Source organism: Lynx rufus, unplaced genomic scaffold (assembly GCF_022079265.1).
Source record: "Lynx rufus isolate CCGP_SWC_20201006 ecotype Redwood Valley unplaced genomic scaffold, mLynRuf1.p SCAF_15, whole genome shotgun sequence".
In the NCBI taxonomy this organism is placed as follows: domain Eukaryota; kingdom Metazoa; phylum Chordata; class Mammalia; order Carnivora; family Felidae; genus Lynx; species Lynx rufus.
Window position 1 is genome coordinate 51485673 of NW_025814829.1, and position 16023 is coordinate 51501695.

General features: G+C 45.9%; 1 protein-coding gene across 6 annotated transcripts in view; it reads left to right on the forward strand.

Moving 5' to 3' along the window:
* Positions 1 to 16023, forward strand: part of SELP (selectin P) — a 40596-nt gene that overhangs the window by 18368 nt on the left and 6205 nt on the right. For 4 of the 6 annotated variants that reach the window (XM_047077033.1, XM_047077035.1, XM_047077036.1 and 1 more), the window contains 6 exons: positions 175 to 360; positions 2005 to 2190; positions 5887 to 6072; positions 11955 to 12140; positions 13508 to 13720; positions 14959 to 15144. In XM_047077033.1, the coding sequence (XP_046932989.1) occupies positions 175 to 360; positions 2005 to 2190; positions 5887 to 6072; positions 11955 to 12140; positions 13508 to 13720; positions 14959 to 15144 (1143 nt within the window). The remainder of the gene's footprint in view (positions 1 to 174; positions 361 to 2004; positions 2191 to 5886; positions 6073 to 11954; positions 12141 to 13507; positions 13721 to 14958; positions 15145 to 16023) is intronic. The other 2 variants (XM_047077034.1, XM_047077038.1) reach the window with 2 other exon arrangements.

The window sequence follows — 16023 nt, forward strand, 5'->3', positions numbered from 1 at the left end:
GCAAAGAGGGCACGGGAAGGTGTCCCAGGCAGTTTCCCTTTTGGAAAAGGGAGGATTCAGGGTTCTGAACGTACTGATAATATGGGTAGGAAGACGCATCGCTTGAGTGGCTCTCGTGAGAGAGAACTGAGCCCTTCCATGACCCAGTTTCAGACGACAACTTTTTCCATTTAGCCATTGCCTGTGAGCCACTGGAGAGTCCGGTTCATGGAAGCACGGATTGCTCCCCACTCTCGGGACCGCTTCCATACAATACCAGCTGTAGCTTCCATTGTGCTGATGGCTTCAGGCTGAAAGGAGCTGACATGGCCCAGTGTACTGACTTGGGACGGTGGACAGCGCCTGCCCCGGTCTGTGAAGGTAATGTGACATCGGCACGTTCCTTCTGTGTCTCTCAGCTTATTATGCAGTTAGCAGTCATTGATTTATTCCTCAGACGTTCACTAAGAACTACCCGGACCTTTGTGCTGGCCCCAGGGTCGAAACGGTGAGCAAAACACCCGTTCGTTACAGCATATTGGAACTCAAGGTGAAGGTTTCACCAATTGAAACCCGCCGAGTGGGTTGGCATGAAGAAGATGGGACTGGGAGGAAGGAATGATGCGTGAGGAACAACGTAGAAGAGTAAGGGGCAGGGCATTTAGTCTAGTTCTGTCATTCCCCGGCAACACGGTTTTGGTCTCTCAGAAGTTCAGTGTCTTCTGTAGAGCGGGAGTATTATTATCTGCCTCACCTACGTGCCTCATTACTGTTGTGAATGAATGTGGGTAAAAAGCAAGCTTGAAATTGCTATGAGTTGAGGGTGCCTCGGTGGCTCAGTTGGTTAAGCATCCAATTCTTGGTTTTGGCTCAGGTCACGATCTCACGGTTCGCGAGTTCGAGCCCTGTGTGGGGCTCTGTGCTGACAGCGCGGAGCCTGCTTGGGATTCTCTTTCTCCCTTTCTCTCCGGCACGACCCAGCTCATGCGCTCTCTCTCTCTCCCTCTCTCTCTCAAAATAAATAAATTCACTTTAAAAACTCCTGTGAGTTTTACAAATGTATGCAAAATGATAATAATGTTACCTTATAAATTATATGTCTGTGATCTGATTTTACAAAGTGACCTTCTTTCAGTAGTTCATGTTTTCAATATTTTGCTCTTATAGAAGAACAAAGACACAGGGAAGTCATTAGGATTATTTTTACGAGGGGTACCCCACACAGAAGTCAGGTCCCAGAAGTGCAATGTTGGCATTTCACGTTGCTATTTACTGGGATCTTTGGGCAATTGATGTGAATCCCCTGCATCTGTGCTGACAGCACAGAGCCCGATGTGGGGCTTGAACTCACAAACTGCAAGGTCATGACCTGAGGTGAGGTCAGATGCTTAACCGACTGGGCCACCGGGTGCCCCCGTGGATTGATTTCTTGCTATTCATTTTGATTACATACTTAGCATAGACTCATGGGTCCAAAAGTATGAGGTTTAAAAAATTATTCCTGCATATTGCCAAAATGCTTACGATGCCTCAGAATTTTCTTCATAAAATCCTTCAAGTGCCATTGTGCCATTTCTCATCCTCCGGTTTAAACATGCCCCGTTCAGAAATCCCTGTTCTTATAAGGGAAGGGAAACAAAAGTCATATAAAAACAGGGAGGGGGACAAAACAGAAGAGACTCAGAAATAGGGAGAACAAAGTGAAGGTTACTGGAGGGGTTGTGGGGGGGGGGGGGGATGGGCTAAATGGGCCAGGGGCACTAAGGAATCTCCTCCCGAAATCATTGTTGTACTCTATCCTAACTAATTTGGATGTAAGTTTTAAAAAATCAATTTTTTTTAAATTAAAAAAATTTTAAATTAAATTCATTTTAAATTAAATTAAATTCATAAATTAATTTTAATTTAATTAAAATTAAAAAAAAAAGAAATCCCTGCTCTTGGCGCTAGACGGGATTAGGGGTCAAAATGAACGAGAGCTTGTGTGATCCCCTCTCCTCACTCCCTTACTTCCTCACCTCTCAGCGCTGCGGTGTCAGGATCTTCCGGCTCCAGACCAGGCCCAGGTGAACTGCTCCCACCCGTTTGGAGCCTTTCGGTACCAATCCACCTGCAGCTTCTCCTGTGACGAGGGCTTACTCCTGGTGGGAGCAGGCGAGCTGCGGTGCTTGGGTACGGGGACCTGGAGTGCTCCTCCCCCACAATGCCAGGGTAAGCTGAGTTCTCTCCAGCGTCTGGGAAATCCAGGGTAGGCTGCGTTTTAAAAGGCTGTATTTTCGCGGCGGTGACCGTCTAGGGGCCAGAAGCTTGAAATGGACCAGAAAATTAAGAAACACTCTTCATCTTGTGACCCAGTGATCCCAAATGCGGGGCCAGGCAGGTGACACCAGTGGCGGGGTGTCTGGTAATCAGAGCTAGGGAATGGCCCCTGTGCACTCCTTACCAGGACCTTTACTAGGACCTGGAAGTTTCTATCAGGAACCAGGTAGACTGTTCTCACGTGGCTGAAAACAGTGCCTAGAAAGGCCAGAAGGAAAAAAAAATAGCTTCAGGATGGCTGTACCAAGGCTGACCCAGCACTCGGCTCCTGGGAACCACGGAGTATGACCTCTGGGTATAACAGTGCAGTAGGAGAGGCAGGATCTACAGGTGCTGCAGATATCCTCCAAGATCTGCGTAGGAATGGAGAAATAGACCCAGGGTAAAGTGAAGAGTGATGTAGAGAGGAAGCAATTAACCTATAAACGCAAGATTACAGGATCCTCAGTAGAGACAACATGCATATTCAGCCTCAGCGTGTATATCCACATTGTGTGGAGCTGAAAAGAAAGCCAGGGTAGTCTGCCAATATTTTAAGAACCAGAACTGTCTCTGGTCATTTGTGTTTGCCAACTGAAGAACAGATAGAGGCTTTTCATACCCCTCGTGCCTTTTTCCACTCAGTGCATCCAGTTTTTCAGGCTTATGGAAATTGCTTTTACGAAGCAGGGTTTTCATTTATAAAAGCTACAGAAAAGTGAGAAATAAAGAAACACACACAAAACAATCGTCTTAAATACTCCCAGCCTGAGATAGGCATGGTTGGCATTCTTGTATGACTGCTTCCAAAATTTTCCCCACTCATTTTTCCCTCTATGCAATTAGTATTTTCGTGATGCAGATTCAATTCTAATAATAAAGTCAAATAGGGATGATACTAGATAATTCTGCATCGTTTGCCTTTGCCTGTCACTTTGCACAGGCTTTCAACATCTGAGTGAAAGCAGGCAGACGTGTGTTTTTAATGAAGAGGAAACCACTTGCTGTTCAGGTCACACTCAAGTGCACACACAGACACACACACACACACACACCACAGCTAAGTTAGGACAACAGTGAATGAATGAATGAATGAATGAATGAATGAACTCAGCAGAGTTGGATGTCCTGCACTTCTAGGCATCAGAGAGCAGGCAAGCCACTGGTACTGGGGTTGAATACACCTTCCAGCAGGGTCTGGAAAGACCAGAGTAAGGCTTGTGATTTCGCCTTCTCGGCTTTAATCCTGGCTACATTGCAGACTGGATACATTCCAAAGTCCATGGAACGTTGGGGAAGAACTTGGAGTCCCCTAAGAGGGTTATCACAGGGATTAGAATTCTTCCATAGAATTCTATCACAGTAATCCGAATTACAGTTCATTGCCTCACATTGTCCTGCCTGTGTTTCACGGCAACGAGGTTGACACTCACCACAGCTTCCTGTGACCTCCCAGTTCCCTTCTGCTTTTACTTCTTTGTTTACTCCGACTGAACTTTCTCCTATTATTGCCGGGTGAGATCAAGTGAAGTACCTGAATGTGGGCTGGGCAGGAAGGCACCACGAGGCTTGCAATCCACTGGCTGATGTAAGACTTATGAGAGAGTGTTATCAGGCAGTTTCCCTTTTCAGTGTCCCCTTTGCCCTGTTGCCTTCTGACATGCACCCCAGCTATCAGCAGGCACGGCCACAAAAGCTGGACACGGACTGCAGGTCATCGAGACCCTCCTTTGTGTCCTTACAGTCTTCTTGTCTCCTCTCCTCTCTACCACCCCACACACATACACACTGAACACAGAAAGACGTTTCAGGTGGCAGAAAATGCCTAGATCTTTGGGAAAGTCGATCAGACCGAGGAGAATGTACCTGGAGAGAGGAAGAGGTGAAGGGAAGAGAAAGGTATAAAAACTGCGCTTGGAACCTCAGGCAGTTCAAAGTCAGCGGCTGGAGAATGGCCTCAGGTTCAGCCCTGCTGTCACTGACTATGGTTCTGTCAAAGCAAACAGTGAAAAAGAAACACCCTAAACCATACGTTTTCTCAGTCTTCATTTTTAAATGTCACCACGTTGAATCTGGACTTTATAATTTCATTAGTTGGCAACTATTAACATTTACACACAGAGTGTTTTTGCTTTTGTAAAAATTTTGGAAGGTATGCAATGCTATTCTCATTTTCTTTTTTGAATTATTTTATTTTATCATTTCATTTTATTTTATTTTATTTTATTTTATTTTATTTTATTTTATTTTATTTTATTTTATTTTATTTTATTTTATTTTATTTTATTTTATTTTATATTTGGGAGGGGCAGACAGAGAATCCCAAGGAGGCTCCGCTTAGCACAGAGCCGCACACAGGGCTCAATCCCGTAACTGCGAGATCATGACCTGAGCTGATATCAAGAGTTGGATGCTCAACCGACTGAGCCACCCAGGTGCCCCTATTCTCCACATTTTTAAAGCGAAGAGATTGAGGCTCAGAGAGGTTAAGTGACTTGCCTAAAGTCACAGAGCATGATCTCCAACCCAAGCAAATGCCCTGGAGCCTCAAACTCTATATGCATAAACTACGGTAAAGAGCCATGAGATCTAATTTACCTTTCTTTGTAGGTGAACATGTACAGTCACTGGGGCTGGTCCCTGTAGGATGACATTGGTGGAAAGAGCTTTTGCAGGTGGCCAGTTACATTATGTGCCTACCACATGTCAATGACTTAAAAAATATTTTCAAACTTAATTTTTACATATGATTTAACTAGCTTATTATTTTATAACTGAGGAGCCCTACAAGGCAAGGAGTATTATGTTTCCCATTTCATAGATGAAGCAACTGAGGTTCAGAAAAGTCTAGAGACACATTGCTAATAAGTAACAGAGCCAGGGTTTAGACCCGGATTCTTTATACTCCTTGGTTGGGGAAAGTAGATTTTGTGGGAGGAGAAAGTATTTTACTTTGTTTTCCTACTTCCAGTCATTTGTCATTGTTTTCTGGCAAGGTCACTAGGTCCCTTTCTGAAGGTGTCAAGGAAGCAGCCACTTCCACTCCTGTGCGGGGACAACTGAAATGAGCTGTGTCACTATCTTCCCAAAGCACCAGTTCCTTTTCAAATGACCTTGAGGGACTCCTGGGTGGCTCAGTCAGTTCAGCATCTGACTTTGGCTCAGGTCATGATCTCACAGTTCATGAGTTCAAGCCCGATGAGAGGACATCCGGCTCTGTGCTGACAACTCAGAGCCTGGAGCCTACTTCTTCAGATCCTGTGTCTCCCTCTCTCTCTGCTCCTCTCCCACTCATGCTTGGTCTCTCTCTCAAAAATAAATAACATTAAAAACAACAACAGCTTTAAAATGACCTCTAAAGCTCCCTGTGGGTGAAGGTTCCAGAATGACAATCAATTGTCAGTCGCTATTTTATACAACCACGACCTCTACCTGGTGCCACGACCTCTACCTGGTGATAAAGCGGCATGAAATTCAAACGATCATTTCTAACCGAATGCTGCCCCTGTGGATTCAGCACGCACATGCACACACACACGCACGCACACGCTGATGTCAGGTTGCCGTGTTCTAAAATGATCCTTCTCTCCTGTACCATGTTCTGGGTAGCCTTTACCTGCACACCTCTGCTAAGCCCTCTGAATGGAACAATGACCTGTGTCCAGCCTCTTGGAGATTCCAGTTATAAGTCCAGATGCCAATTCACCTGTGATGAAGGATTCTCTTTATCTGGACCAGAAATATTGGATTGTTTTCCTTCTGGACATTGGACAGGTCCCCCACCAACATGTGAAGGTAGGATCGTGGGTGTGTCCTTTCTTACGGCTTCTCGGATAATATTATAGAATGAAGAATCACCAGGGATTCATGTAAAACTGTTCTTAAGCTAAAGGAAACACACTCTCCACAGAGCATTGGTAATCTCTGTCTCTCTCTCTTTGAATATTCTTCTAACTTAAAACATTGCACAGTTTTATAAAGCATTCTAATTGTCATCATGACACTTGATGTTTACCACCGTTCTGAAATATAACGAGGAAAGGCAGTATCCTCTCCATTTTCTGGAGGAGAAGCAGAGGCTCAGAGAGGTTAAGTAACTCGCCGAAAGTCACAGGTTCACAAGTGATGAAGTTCAGCTATGTCCCTGGGACTTTTACTTCCTTATCAAGTCTTTTTCTGCGGACTTAATTTATTCCTCCATGCACCACCCGTGAGCACTGCTAATGCCTAGGCACCAAGCTTATGCAAGGATGCGGATGATTTCGTCCTGGCCCCTTGAGGACCTCAGTCTACTCGCGCGCCTCTCTCCTGGCTCTGCCTCTATGTGGATTACGAGGTCCTTGAGGACAGGAACCGTGCCTTCTTCATCTTCGTGTCCCTGCAGCAATTAGAATCAAAGTGGCTGTGTGACAAATGCCGCTCAGCTGAAGCTTATCATTGACTGGTTACATTTGCTCAAGCACAAGCCCTATTGCCAGTGGATTGGAGGAGCTGGATCCTATCTATCTTTGTCTCCCCCAAAACATCTGGCTACGAGTTCCTAGCATATAGTGTGCTCTAAAATAGGAGTTTGCTGAAGTAATTAATTCATAGCTCGCATTTATTTTCCAAAGGCACCAGTGGCCCAAGTTATTGTTCAGTGTGCTCAGTAATAATAAGACCAGCACTAATAGCCAATGTTTATGGCTTGCGTAATAAGTAGCAGCTATTTCACAGGCAGGATCTCATTCAATCCACATGACAACCTTGAACATGGTTATTGTGATCCCCATTTTAATGTTTATTTTTGAGAGGCAGAGAGAGACAGAGCGTGAGTGGGGGAGGGACAGAGAGAGAGGGAGACACAGAATCCAAAGCGGGCTCCAGGCTCTGAACTATCAGCACAGAGCCCGACGCGGGGCTTGAACCCACGAACTGTGAGATCGTGACCTGAGCCGAAGTCAGACGCTTATCCTACTGAGCCGCCCAGACGCCCCACGATCCCCATTTTAAAGAAGAGGAAACAGAGACTTTGAGAGGATCCACAGTAGGCAAAGGCCAAGTAGCTGGGCAGTATGGAGCTGGACTCCAACCCAGGTCTCACCTGATTAAAGGGCTGCTGTTTTCACCACTACCCTGCACTGCCACCCTGTGGCAGCATTCCGAAGTCCCTTGTCAGTCTCCTAAGGGCGCTCTTTTCCACTGGCCAGATTGCCACTCTAAGGGTTGAAATTGACTTCAGAGATGGCAGTGCCTGGTGATCAGACAAGAGAGAATGTTGATAGAAATCTATTAGTTATATGGAAAAAAAAAAGCTAAAATATCGTTTATTCCTTCTTGTGGAATGAATGCTAGATTAATACCCAAAGAACTGTATCGCTCTTCCCCAAAGTCCTGAGCCATAAAAGTCCCATCACACCGTGGGCTTCAGTTTTCTGGATTCCAAAAGGAGAGGAGTGGACGCAATCATGTCTGAGGTCTCTCTTGTGGTCAAGAATTCTGGGGTTAAAGGCGTAGAATGCTGCCATCTGCTGTCAGAACGCTATACTACAGGCACCTGAGGAATCTAGACCATTTACGGGGGATTAACACTAAGGGTTTGTGCTTCCTCACTTGGTTTTCATTTGCTCATCCACTTATTCCATTGACATTTACCGTGAGTTCTGTTTTCCCACATTCTGTGGTAAGGCTAAAGAATAAAAAAACGCCTAAGAACTATCTCACTAAAATTTGAAATCATGCATGCAACCACTATGGTTGTTATAACTCTATTCTCTGAAGCCCGTCCCCTCCCCCCCATACACACACCTTGCCAGCCCCCTGTCCTCCACGAGAGGAGGCATTTGCCCCCCACCATGCAGACCAGCCCCACCTGGGGCCTAGAACCAGTCCTGACCACGGACAGCAGCCTTAGCCAACAGCAGGCCTCCGATTCCTCAGCCTTGTCAGAGCCTGATCTTGAGCTCTGGGTTTTGGGCCTGTGTTTGCACCCCACTCTCCAAATGCATTCTCTAGATGTGGGCAAAGAGTCCCTCTTTTTTTCTTACGTGCCTGAGCCCATAAAGTTTTAACCCTTCAACATTGACCCCGGAACCCCGATTTTTGCACAGTTTTGCAGCGTCCTAGGTTGTATCAGAGGGGTGTGGTGTGAGGGCCACCAAGTTAGCATGGCCAGTGTGGCAGTGGAGCGTTCGGTCTCTCACGTCAGAGTGCAGTGAGAGATTTCCTTCTTGAGTGGTTCCGCAGACATTTCCTTTCGAGTGAGAACACCAGTTCCTGGCCTTCTGGGACTTGGGCGCTGCCTGATATCCCACTCTCCTCGCTGCCTTAGTCCTCTGGGACCCAGAGTCCTTTCCGGAATTGCTTACATCTGGTTGCTATGACCCTCAGGTCCCCAACTGTCGGGGCACTATCTTGATTCGGACCACGGCTCTCCTCATCACTTTGACATTGACGCTCTGGAGACCATGTTTGGACGCTGGACCCAACTCCTAATCATCAGCCTCCCCCTAGTGGGGAAAGGAGGTCCTTGTTCCAAGTCCCAGTCCCAGCTCTGCCCTTTCGGCCATGTCCCTGCTCACCCAAGTCCTATAATATAGCACACAAGTACCCTCTAAGCTCTGGCCTGGCTTGCGTCTCTGTTTTTCTCTCCCCTCCTCCAACATTTCTCTGACTCCACGGGGGTTCCAAGTGTTCATTTCGAAACTTGGAGTCTAGAACAGCCAACTCGGTTAAACTTATTATTTACACTGTATCTTCTTTCCAAAAGTTTCCTGACAGAAACGATATCTAACTCAAAAGAGATAATACTAAGAAACAGAGAAGAATTAACTGAATCTGTCTAAAATAATACAAACCAGTATGCTGTCAGTTGACGACAGAATGCCAGTGGACCCAACAATTTATGCATTGACGTGCAATCACATACGCTTACTTCATGGGTTACAGGAAGATATCCGTGAAGGTGGTTGTGGTAGACAGAGCTGTCTCAGAAGTCCATGAAGATAGAGCACTAATCATGTGATAAAAGCAATCCTTATCTGTTTTCTATTCTTCTTGTAATCACTCAGGTTTGGGGACAGTTTTACAGGAGGCTTAAGAATAGGACTATTTTTTCAAGTTACCCAAGAGGTCATTCTTTGGTAAAAATCTCTTCCTCTACGTCTGCCCTCAGCTCTTCCACAGATGTAGTTCGGCCATGTTTGCCGAGAGCCCGTGATGTTCCAGATGGGAGTTAGACTTCCCGTGTACCTCATCAAGGCTGCCTCAGGCAGGAAAACCTACTTCCGCACTTGATTCAAAGTCAAATCCTTAAATTTATTTAGAGGCCTTTGTTTGGGCGAGGTTAATTCTTACCTAAGAGGGTTCAGAGACTTTCCCATACAAAACAAAAACAAAAACAAAAAACAAACCAAAAAAACCACACACATACACACACACACACACACACACACACACACACAAACCTGTATCGACAATCTTGGCGGAACAAGACTGACAAAACGCAGACCAAAGCAAGAGCCCCAAGTGGATTTGGTGCTTCGGCAATTCTCTTTGTGTACTGAAAGTCACTTGAATCAATTTTTTAAAACAGTCACTTCTCTTCAGACCACCTAAAAACACTTGTTAGAATGCATCCAAATTAAATTGTGCTCATGGGCTTTTCTGTTCATTTGACAAACGTTTCTGGAGCCCCTACGATGTGCCAGACCCTGTCCCGTGGATGCGGTGTTGAAAAGATGACAAGGTCCCTGCTCTCCTGCCGCTGACGTTGTGCATTTCCTGGGGTTTGAGAATGAAATCCCAAGAGTCTGAAAAAGTTGTTTTAGTGAAAATGTTCACAGATGATTTAATGTCTGTGACGTACACCAATAGATTTTTTAAATTTTTTGTAATGTTTATTTTTGAGAGAGAGAGAGACAGAGTGTGAGTGGGAGAGGGGCGGAGAGAAAGAGGGAGACACAGAATCCCAAGCAGGCTTCCGGCTCTGAGCTGTTAGCACAGAGCCCGACGTGGGGCTCAAACCCACGGGCCACGAGATCATGACCTGAGTGAAAGTTGGACGCTTAACCCATGAGTCACCCAGGCGCCCCACCAATAGATATATTTAATAAATGTTTGGTAAATGAAATTGACCTGCCAACATACATTTGTTAATTACTCAAAACTCTGAGCATTCTAAACTGAGATTCAGTGTGTTACTTCAGTTATTTGAGTGGACTCAGGCCATGAGGATCCACAATCTTTTGGCGGATAGCCTGTCACCGGAAAACACGTGGGGTGATATGGAAAGGCCAGAAATACCACATTCCCATGAAGTAATTACCTAGGACTTCAAGGGGTTTTATTTTCTTTTGTTTTTAAGGCAAAAGTGCTAAGCAAAATGAGCCTGACTGACCGAGGCACTGCTTTCAGAAAGCTTGGATTCAAAGAAAGAGTAGGGGCGCCTGGGTGTCTCGGTGAAGCGTCCAACTCTTGATTTCAGCTTCAGGTCATGATCTCACAGTTCACGAGTTCGAGCCCCACTGTCAGTGCGGAGCCCGCTTGGGATTCTCTCCCTCCCCTCTCTCTGCCCCTCCCTTGCATGCTCACTCACTCTCTCTCAATAAATGAACAAATAAGTAAATGAAAAGAATAGTCACTCAGTTTGTCAAATATTTGATAATAAATAATAGTCTTATGTCAGAATGTAATGGAGAAAAAGACATGATCCTAACAGAAATATATAACTGCAATATTGTAAAATGATTTTGAAGGAAATGGTTATTAAATTAAAAATTCCTGTATTCATCCACTTGGCAAACGATTGCCGAATACTAGCTCTTGAGCCCCTGAAGCGTGAGCTGTGAAAGACACAAAGTCTTATGGCTCTTGGGTTTCAGAAGCGTTCCATCCAGTAGGTGAGGGGAGACGTGGCATGTGGTAAGACAACATAGGAGTTCAGACGAAAAACTGATGCGTTCGTAGGAGAAGCCTTTAGGCTGCGCTGATCAGGAGACGCTCTGCGGAGGCTGCATTCAGTCGGATCCTCCAGGATGGGTGGGATTTTTTTTCAATGAAAACGGAAAGAAATTCAGGGCAGCGTGAGCCAAGCACGAGAGGCAAGTCCACATGAAGTCAGTTCAGGGAATTTCCAGGGACTAATCTAGCTTAGCCAGGAGCTCTTCCGCTTTCCTGTTCTATGGAACTGTGGTATTTGGAAAAAAAAAAAAAAAAAAAAAAAAAGCAGCCTGAGGATCCAAATGGAGGCAAAAGTTTAGGACAGAGGACGGTCATTGTGTTTTTAGATATGTTGAATTTGAGGAGATGGCAGGCTACCTAAGAAGAAGCGGCCTCGGGCAGGGCAGAAGTGAGTCCTGGACTGAACCCATCCCGACTGGATAGGGAGAGCCATGGGAGGCACAGGCGCAGAGAGAAAAGGATAAAACTGTGGGTTCTTCTGTGTGACTGCTTAAATCCTTGACTTCATTTTTGTCCCTTCTACCTACACTTCCCTCTGTGCGCCCGCCATCCCTCCTCCTGCCTCTGTAGTAAACGGCCTGTGTCCTATTTTTTGTGGGACACCTGCTGCCTAGCAAAACACCTGACCTAGTAGGTGCTCAATAAGTGTTTGTTCAATAGATGAATGAATGAATTCAGTGCAAAACTGGCTTCTGAGGAAACTTGAAGATTGTGACCTAATTTCTTTGACTCTCCAGCCATCAAGTGCCCAGAATTATTTGCCCCAGAGCAGGGAAGCCTGGCTTGTTCTGACACCCGCAGAGAATTCAGTGTTGGCTACACCTGTCATTTCTCCTGTAACAAGGGCTTTAAGCTGGAGGGATCTAATGATGTTGAATGCACAGCTTCCGGAAAATGGACAGCACCTCCACCAACCTGCAAAGGTAAAATACACTCACTGAGACCACTCTTCTTCTGGAAACTTCTTCAAAAGTAACAAAAGCCCATATAAGCTCTTACTACGTGACAGGTATGCATGATTGCGTTATTATCGTGAAAGCTTTGTTTCTTGTTACGAAATATCTGTTGGGATCTAGGAAACATAGCCTATGGATTTAAGAATTTATAAGGAGTGACAGGACTTCTCACTTTTGTGAAATAAAAGATATATTGGTGCTGTTTTCTTTTTCCTTCTTTTGAGAGAGAGAGAGAGAGCATGTGCACACATACACACGAGCTGGGGAGGAGCAGAGAGAGAGAGAGAGAGAGAGAGAGAGAGAATCTTAAGCAGGCTCCCTGCCCAGCACAGAGCCCAACGCAGGGCTCGAGCTCACAACTGTGAGACCATGACCTGAGCCAAAACCTAAGCCATGACGCTTAACCGACTGAGCCATCCAGGCTCCCTGAAGTTACATTTATTCTTTTTTTGTTAAATGTTTATTTTTTGAGGTAACGCGAGAGACAGAGTGCACGTGGCAGGGGGGGTGCAGACAGAGGGAGACACAGAATCCGAAGCAGGCTCCAGGCTCCGAGCGTTCAGCACAGAGCCTGACGAGGGGCTTGAACTCACGAGCTGTGAGATCGTGACCCGAGCCGAAGTCGGACGCTTTCTCGACTGAGCCACTCAGGCGCCCCAATTCTTAAGCAGAAATTTTCTTTCGTAATTTTGGCCTCTTTTGCTCAGAGACCCTTACTGAGTCAATTGCATGTTCTCCATGTATTCATTGTGATGAGAAGTACAAGGCGTGGGGGTCACTAACCCAGTTTTTCAAATCGAGGAACCGAGAGAGAGGTCATGAGCATCTTTCTGCGACATGGAAAGTTAGCAACAAAGCCAGTGGCATCGTGCATACCTTACATTTCGTGCTGACCTTTGACCAGCAGGCAATGCCACGTCCCAATGAAGCAGCAAGGGCAGGCAATTGGCCTGTGTGTATTTTGCTTTCTACTGAATTTCTACGTTTTGGCACCAAATCTTCCTTTTCTTTCTTTCTTTCTTTCTTTCTTTCTTTCTTTCTTTCTTTCTTTCTTTTTTTTCTTTTGTCAATATTGGTAACATTGACCTCATGCCCCACACCCCGTTCTTCCTGGGGCCTAGAGCATTACCTCCCCAAGGATATTTTTCAGTATTTTTTTTTCTCACCTGGTTTTCCATACCTGAGGTCGCCAATCTTCCTCAACTTCCTTGAGGAGCTGTCGCTAGAGCCTTCGTTGCTACAGAAAGAGTGGAAGGCGCTTACGCCACGTCAGTCTTCACCCCGTTACGCCCCGTGTGACTGGGATCTCTCTAAATGGAAATGCTTTTTCACAGCAGGTGTGGTATCAGCTCCTCTCTCAGAGGTTCGATGCCCAGCCCTCATCACTCTGGAGCAGGGAACAGTGTCCTGTAGGCATGGTCTGGGAACCTTTGGCCCGAATACCACGTGTTACTTTGGATGCCACGCTGGATTCACCCTCACGGGAGGCCGTGCTCTCAGATGCAGGCCTTCGGGACAATGGACGGCGGGAGCTCCCAAGTGCAGAGGTAATGGCAATGGGGCAGGCGGTTCGGGTGCTATCTTCCAGCTGGCGCCCACGCACAGCGTCGCACCTACCTGTTGAAATCGCATCCAGCCCCAACGACCCCTTCACGTGTTGGCTCCTCGGTGAAGTCCCCACCAATCCCGGTGAGAGGTAACCTGCCGCAGGCGTGTCGCCGCTCCCCTTGCTGTGTCACAAGCGAGTGGCCTGCTCTCGAAGACGTAAGGGAGGAAACGCTTGTAAAATGTCCAAGTGTGTGAGGACAGCAAGTTGTGAAATACTCGCTGCCGTTCTACGAATTATGTGATAGTGTGATCATGCCGTATTTTCATAGCTGGAACCTGAATGAAAAGATATGCCATGTCTGATACCTCTGGAAGAGCCGTCACCCCCTGCGGGAAGTACCGTGTCTCTCCCGTCTTTGTATTCCCCATGAAGCACAGGAACAGCACTTTGTAAATGTCACCATTTCTCAAGAATGTTTATTTGAGTTCAACTTTATTTCCTGAGCTTTAGTTTCCTATCTACAAATTAGGGACAATAACCCGAAGTTCCCTGAAGATAAGTTTGATTTTTTTTTAACGTTTATTTATGTTTGAGAGAGAGAGAGACGGAGAGAGTGCAAGTGGGGGAAGGGGAGGGGGAGAGAGGGAGACACAGAATCCCAAGCAGGCTCCAGGCTCCGAGCTGTCAGCACAGAGCCCGAGGCGGGGCTCGAACCCATGAACCATGAGATCATGACCTGAGCTGAAGTCGGAGGCTCAACCGACTGAGCCACCCAGGCGCCCCTCCCTGAAGAAAAGTTTAAAGGGGGTGACATTCTCGACTTCATTCAAACTTCCAGAGGCCAGCCATGCTGAACGCTTACCAAGTGTCTCAATAAACACGTGCTGACATGCCAGCAAATCGCCCATGGCGGTAAGAATAACATTTAGAACAGCGGTGCTTTTGAGAAGCCAAATATTGAAAATAGTATTTTTGTAGGTAAGATTGATGGAACCACTAGGAGGTATTTATTGAATGCTCCCCCCTGGTTCTTCGGCTGTCACCCTCTGAGCGGACATCTCCGTGTGTGTGATCTTGGAGGAGCTGGTGTGAATGTCAGCAGTGGCTCATCTCCTTTCTGATCTTTCACATTCCTACGCCAGCTGCTGGCAACGCTAGCCAGGTCACAAATGAAACCAGAATCTCTGTTACCTTCCTTCTGAACGTTTGTTTTCCCCGCATTCCTTCTTTCTGCAGCCGTCAAGTGCTCTGAGCTGCATGTTACCGAGCCAGGCACGATGAACTGCTCCAGCCCCTGGGGAAATTTCAGCTACGGCTCAACCTGCAGCTTCCGTTGTCCAGAAGGCCAGTTACTTAATGGCTCAGCAAGAACCGCGTGCCAAGAGAATGGCCAGTGGTCAACCCCCATGCCAACCTGCCAAGGTATGGATTAGGAAGTCATTTGATAAGGAACATAACAAAATCAGCATTCCTTTTCTGTGTATTTCTTTAATTTTTTTTTTCTTTCTTTAGTTTAGAGGAGAGGGCATAAGTGGGGGAGAGGGGCAGCAGGAGAGAAAGAGAGAGAGAGAGAGAGAGAGAGAGAGAGAGAGAGAGAGAATCTCAAGCAGGCTCCACACTCAGCACGGAGCCTGATGTGGGGCTTGATCTCATGACCCTGCGATCATGACCTGAGCTGAAATCAAGAATCAGATGCTCAGCCAAGGGAGCCACCCAGGTGCCCCTGGTCTGTGTATTTCCGACAGTGGTCTCACTTTCACTGGGTTTCCCCTATGTTTAATAAATATTTCACAATGAATCAAGCAGAATCTCCTTGCCTCCTGCAGAGCAGTGGGAATTAAATTCAGTGACTCTACAGACAATCCCCACTCCAGTGCGGAGCTCAGATTTGTCAGACGCACCCTCTCATGTCTTTATAACCTGTGTGTAATAAATACATCTTGAAGTTTCAGAATGTTTTTAATGGGAGGTTATTTCATGAAGATTCCTAATTAATGATCTCAGAAGAATTTTCTGTACCACATGCCTCTAAAAACACATGGATCTGTTTAAATGAAGCTTCATCTGTTTGTAAGGCTTATCTCACCCACCTTCCTTTTTCTTTTTCATTTTTTTCTCTACGGCTTGTCAGGACTACCTTTTGTTGCATAACTAAGTCTTTGATTGCCAAAGAAAAAAAATTACCCATGGTTTATTTTATTTGCTTAAGTTTCTACTTCTTTAATCATTTAATTCACATTTTTTTAGATTTTTATTTTTATTTTTTGAGTATAATTTATTGTCAGATTGGTTTCCATAGAA